Source organism: Schistocerca cancellata, chromosome 2 (genome assembly GCF_023864275.1).
Source record: "Schistocerca cancellata isolate TAMUIC-IGC-003103 chromosome 2, iqSchCanc2.1, whole genome shotgun sequence".
NCBI classification, from domain to species: domain Eukaryota; kingdom Metazoa; phylum Arthropoda; class Insecta; order Orthoptera; family Acrididae; genus Schistocerca; species Schistocerca cancellata.
In genome coordinates this window covers 1082821522-1082828210 of record NC_064627.1, presented here as the reverse complement: position 1 = coordinate 1082828210, position 6689 = coordinate 1082821522, and the positions used below count along the sequence as shown (strand labels likewise).

General features: G+C 40.6%; 1 protein-coding gene across 1 annotated transcript in view; it reads right to left on the bottom strand.

Moving 5' to 3' along the window:
• Nucleotides 1-1723: 1723 nt before the first annotated feature.
• LOC126149809 (uncharacterized) overlaps nucleotides 1724-6689 on the bottom strand; it is a 70849-nt gene continuing 65883 nt past the window's right edge. The window contains exon 8 of the mRNA XM_049915835.1: nucleotides 1724-2221. Coding sequence (XP_049771792.1) covers nucleotides 2070-2221 — 152 coding nt within the window. The 3' untranslated portion in view covers nucleotides 1724-2069. The remainder of the gene's footprint in view (nucleotides 2222-6689) is intronic.

Here is a 6689-nt window from a genome sequence, read left to right as displayed (position 1 = left end):
GAATGGGGGACTATTTTACCTCTGGAATATTTTACCCAACAGGACACCATCATTATTTAACCATACAGTAAAGCTGCATACCTTCGGGAAAAATTACGGCTGTAGTTTCCCCTTGCTTTCAGTCGAACTTAGTGTTCGTAATTCACTTGACTGCTGGATTCCTTAATTCATAATTGGCAGAAATTTGAACACCTCACAATGCCAGTGCTTTTGTCTGAGCAATGTCATTATTAATAATAATAATAATAATAATAATAATAATAATAATAATACTGTGGAGACCATACAGCCATGTAGTAGCCATTACATTGTTATTTTTGAGATGTCAATTAGTTTGTTTATTATTGTGAAATGAATAACGAGGCAGTTTCTTGTCCATTGCGGGATCTACTTACAATTCATAGAAGGTATTTTTATAGATATTGTTGTACATGTGATGTATATGTCTTAATTTTAGTGTCATAGATGCATGGTACAAACTATAGGTGTAGAGGGTGCATTATAAGACGATGATGTTCAAACCCAAAATGTTTCACAAGCTGCAGTCTACACCAAATTATGTGGCATATCACACTAGTATTCCATAATGTAATTATTGAGAACTTGTTTAATTAGTATTATAGTCTTACAAAATAGTGATAATACTATTGGTCTTTTAAAAATAATGTAGTTTCGTGACTGAAATACAATTCAGCCCCTTTGTTTTTTACCGCTCAGAGAATTGCAGTTCACCCTTGAGGTTGGAAACCACATACTTCATCTTGTGTAAATTGAAAGAAAAATATACTGTATTGAACTTAATCTTGCCCATGTATTGACTATATTCTTATTATTTTATTTCCACTGAATTTTCATTGTTTTAATTTAAATGATTTTGTTATTCATTAGTCATCGCAATATTTTCCGTACTTGGTAAGTGTAATTAGTACGTGCACGAAAAAATCTGTTCCAGTCAGCTGGGGCCGTTATTAGTGCAGACGCACAGTGGTGGACCACCAACCCCTCAGTCTGTAAATCCACAACTTGTCTTCAGGTTCGAGGACTAGATCAGTCACCAATAAATCCTACAACCAATATGAAATCATTAATACAACACGTCAGGAGGAATTTCTCTGCTAAGGGAGAACAGGTCTGCTTGCAAACTCTGTACGAAATTCATCGTGTTTTGTAGCATGCATTAGTGCTCAAAGCAACATTATGATCACTTGAGGTGACAGTCATAGTAATTGACAAAGTTACGTTTTGCCTACGTTTGATAAAGTCGGACAACTTGTGGAAGCCCATCACCTAACTGTGGTATGCTAGTTTCTGGAATTGATATCTTATCATAATTTGATCACGTTCCAAACATGTTGTGTCTTTTATTCCTCCTCGAAGTTTCTTTTCAGTGCCAAAGGATTAGGGCACAGTTAAAAAAAATTGGTACCATGATAGGGCACTTGTAAGCAATAAAAATAACTTGCATACATCAGAAAATTAGAGAAAAATCACACTTCAGTATATTTACCCGTTCCATGTATGTTATCTATATTATGGGTGTCCATTCCAGGCTGTATTACCCTGTATAAATGTAACTAACTAGCAGCACAGAGACATTTTTACATTTTTGATTATGCTGTCTACACCTCTATTTATGTGGAGGTATGCTGTAGATTGGTGTGTATTAATGCCATATGATACGTTGTGGTTGTAGGAATAGGAAATTTTCTTATTTATTACACATTAAAAATATCTGCATTAATTTAACCGTTTCATTTCTAAAATATTATCTACAGATAATAAAAATACAAGTTGCCATTTCATTTTAAAATGTGCTGTAATGCGTACAGCATAGATTACTGCTGTAATCCTTTTTAGGATACCTTTGTACTGATTTTTATGTTAAATTTTTGAATACATGATATGGTTTGGGGGTAGCTAATAAAATCCATAACATTCGGGTGCAGATTTTTGAAACTTTACTTTCCATGTGATATTAATTACAAGCTGTTGTCACATTTTTTCTCCAACGATGTAAAGGCCTTGTCGCTTGTAATAAATATCCAATAGATTTGCCTCATGTATTTGTCTCATTTCTTGCCTACAGGACAATAGGCGACAGGAAGCTTCACACAGGTTATAAATGGTGGTGTATCGCATTTGCATTTGATACAGTCTCTCCCAGATGATAGAAAATAGTCGCCAATCTTCAGCGTGTGGTCTCCAAAGGTACACTGCCCACCTGCAATGTTTCAAAGTTGTAAGTACATCGTTATTTCTTGATTATAGATAAACAAATATGTAGTCTAAGCATAGGTATACTCGCGCAGAAAAAAAATATTAAGCTGAAAACTGTAACTCACCGAATTTTCATAGGCATACGCTGCACATAGTGAAGGCACAACGGATGCCATGCCCATTTCGAAACACAAAGAGAGAAAGAGAGAAAGAGAGAGAGAGAGACAGAGAGAGAGAGAGAGAGAAAGAGGGAGGGATAAAATTAATTCTGTAATTTCAATAACATAAAAGTGTTGTTTACTAAATTCTGAGTTGACTGCTACTAAGTACAAACTTGTCAGTTAATTAATTAAAAAGCTATAAAATTAAATTAATCGTTTTATGTACCAAGACTAATCATATCTGAGCAACAGATCCACCCGATGACTTCCCTGCTTAGAGGACTATCGGTGGAGGGGATACAATAATTTTTCCATTCTTCAGTTAATCTAATAAGTAGGCAAGATGGCGGATATTCTCAACGTTTAGAGCTTTTACATTAGAATGTAAGCAGCAGCCATGCTGAAGTGCGGGAACATCAACAGTATTCGGAGAACGGGTGCCCATGAAGATCTCCCAACTTGAATTTCAAATGGCCATACCATCCCGCCTTTCTGGGCACACAGCGACCATTACCTCCTCCACTCATGGTTAAGTTGGCTGTGGGAACCTTTTCATCACACATGGAAGCACACAATCGAATGTGCGACAAATAACAAAGAACCAGCCTCCGTCCGCGATTCGAGTGCTGTCAGTTGTATTTGTAACACATATCTCTTTGCTGACAGCAGCCTCTCGGAAGCTGCCACCACTTCATAACACTTCTCTTACTTTCATACTTGGGAGAAACCTGGTACGAAGACCGGCTAGTATTATACAACACGGTTCGTGGCAGGAAGCCAGTAGCAACTACAGTGGTTGCTAGCATGCAGTCACGCAGGCTGTATCGAATGCATTCGTTAGCGTGACTCCAACGGCAGTCATGTGATAAGATTCTGGTACTGCTCCTGGTCATGCAGTCGTTTCAGAACTCATGTCTTGCAACTCTAGATTTCGCCATTTATCTCTTATACAATGAGGCGACAAAAGTAATTGGATAGCGATATGAACATATACGGATGGCGGTAGCCGCGTGTAAGCAAGGTATAAAAGGTCAGTGCATTGGCGGAACTGTCTTTTTTGTACTCAGGTGCTGCGTGTGAAAAGGTGTCCAATGTGGTTATGGACGCACGACGGGAATTGACAGACTTTGAATGCGGACGGGTAGTTGGAGCTAGACACATGCGAAACTCCATATCTGTAATCGATAGGGAATTCAGTATTCCGTGATACACAGTTTCAAGAGTGTGCCGAGAATACCAAATTTCAGGCATTACCCTCACCACGGACAACACAGTGGCTGACGGCCTTCACTTAATGACCGAGAGCAGAGGCATTTGTAAGTGCTAACAGACAAGCAACACTACGTGAAATAACCGCAGAAATCAGTGTGGGGTGTACAACGAACGTATCCGTTAGGACAGACGGCGAAATTTGGCCTTAGTGGGCTATGGTATCAGACGACCGACGCGAGTGTCTTTGCTGTCAGTACGACATCGTCCACAGTGCCCCTCCTGGATTCGTAACCACATCGGTTCTAGACCACTGAAAAAACCGTGGCCTGGTCAGATGAGTTCCGATTTCAGTTGGTAAGAGTGTGGCACAGACAACACGAAGCCGTGGACCCAAGTTGTCAACAAGGCAGTGAACACAATGCTGTGGGCTGTGTTTACATGGAATGGGCTGCGTCCTCTGGTACAATTGGACCGATCATTGACTGGAAATCGTTATGTTCGGCTGCTTGGAGACCATTTACAGCCGTTCATGGACTTCATGTTCCCAGACAACGATGGCATTTTTCTGAATGACACTGTGCCACGTGACCGGGCCACAACTGTTCGCTATTGGTAGGAAGAACATTTTGGACAATTCGAGCGAATCATTTGAGCACCCAAATCGCCCGACATAAATCCCATCGAACATTGGTGGGACATAGTTGAGGGGATAGCCCATGCACAAACTCCTGCACCGGCAACACCTTCGCAATTATGGACGGCTATAGAGGCAGCATCGCTCAGTATTTCTGCAGGGCTTCCAGTGACTTGAATCCATGGCGCACTACACCGGGCGAACGGAGATCCGACACGATATTGGGAGGTATTCCATGACTTCTGTCACCTCATTATAATCGGTTCTCGCACTCTCTCGGGACGGGGCTACATTATTGTTAGCTTTCACTGTGCATTTAACGTACTTCTTCTCGTTGAATTTCCTGTCCTACATCAGGCCGGCATCTCCTTAAGGCACTCAAAATCGCGCCCGGGAAAACGTGTAACAGCGCTACCTCATATTTGTGTTTTTTTAAGTTTTTAGTTGTTGTTGTTGTGGTCTTCAGTCCTGAGACTGCTTTGATGCAGCTCTCCATGCTAATCTATCCTGTGCAAGCTTCTTCATCTCCCAGTATCTACTGCAACCTACATCCTTCTGAATCTGCTTAGTGTATTCATCTCTTGGTCTCCCTCTACGATTTTTACCCTCCACACTGCCCTCCAATGCTAAAGTTGTGATCCCTTGATGCCTCAAAACATGTCCTACCAACCGATCCCTTCTTCTAGTCAAGTTGTGCCACAAACTTCTCTTCTCCCCAATCCTATTCAGTACCTCCTCATTAGTTACGTGATCTACCCACCTTATCTTCAGCATTCTTCTGTAGCACCACATTTCGAAACCTTCTATTCTCTTCTTGTCCAAACTAGTTATCGTCCATGTTTCACTTCCATACATGGCTACACTCCATACAAATACTTTCAGAAACGACTTCCTGACACTTAAATCTATACTCGATGTTAACAAATTCCTCTTCTTGAGAAACGCTTTCCTTGCCATTGCCAGTCTACATTTTATATCCTCTCTACTTCGACCATCATCGGTTATTTTACTCCCTAAATAGCAAAACTCCTTTACTATTTTAAGTGTCTCATTTCCTAATCTAATTCCCTCAGCATCACCCGACTTAATTTGACTACATTCCATTATCCTCGTTTTGCTTTTGTTGATGTTCATCTTATATCCTCCTTTCAAGACACTGTCCATTCCGTTCAACTGCACTTCCAAGTCCTTTGCTGTCTCTGACAGAATTACAATGTCATCGGCGAACCTCAAAGTTTTTATTTCTTCTCCATGGATTTTAATACCTACTCCGAACTTTTCTTTTGTTTCCTTTACTACTTGCTCAATATACAGATCGAATAACATCGGGGATAGGCTACAGCCCTGTCTCACTCCCTTCCCAACCACTGCTTCCCTTTCATGCCCCTCAATTCTTCCATCTGCATTCTGGTTTCTGTACAAATTGTAAATAGCCTTTCGCTCCCTGTATCTTACCCCTGCCACCATCAGAATTTGAAAGAGATTATTCCAGTCAACATTGTCAAAAGCTTTCTCTAAGTCTACAAATGCTAGAAACATAGGTTTGCCCTTCCTTAATCTAGCTTCTAAGATGAGTCGTAGGGCCAGTATTGCCTCACGTGTTCCAACATTTCTACGGAATCCAAACTGATCTTCCCCGAGGTCGGCTTCTACCAGTTTTTCCATTCGTCTGTAAAGGATTCGCGTTAGTATTTTGCAGCTGTGACTTATTAAACTGATAGTTCGGTAATTTTCACATCTGTCAACACCTGCTGTCTTTGGGATTGGAATTATTATATTCTTCTTGAAGTCTGAGGTTATTTCGCCTGTCTCATACATCGTGCACAACAGATGGTAGAGTTTTGTCATGTCTGGCTCTCCCGAGGCCATCAGTAGTTCAAATGGAATGTTGTCTACTCCCGGGGCCTTGTTTCGACTCAGGTCTTTCAGTGCTCTGTCAAACTCTTCACGCAGTATCGTATCTCCCATTTCGTCTTCATCTACATCCTCTTCCATTTCCATAATATTGTCCTCAAGTACATCCCCTTGTATAAACCCTCTATATACTCCTTCCACCTTTCTGCCTTCCCTTCTGTGCTTAGAACTGGGTTGCCATCTGAGCTCTTGATATTCATACAAGTGGTTCTCTTCTCTCCAAAGGTCTCTTTAATTTTCCTGTAGGCAGTATCTATCTTACCCCTAGTGAGACAAGCCTCTACATCCTTACATTTGTCCTCTAGCCATCCCTGCTTAGCCATTTTGCACTTCCTGTCGATATCATTTTTGAGACGTTTGTATTCCTTTTTGCCTGCTTCATTTACTGCATTTTTATATTTTCTCCTTTCATCAATTAAATTCAATATTTCTTCTGTTACCCAAGGGTTTCTATTAGCCCTCGTCTTTATACCTACTTGATCCTCTGCTGCCTTCACTACTTCATCCCTCAGAGCTACCCATTCTTCTTCTACTGTATTTCTTTCCCCCAT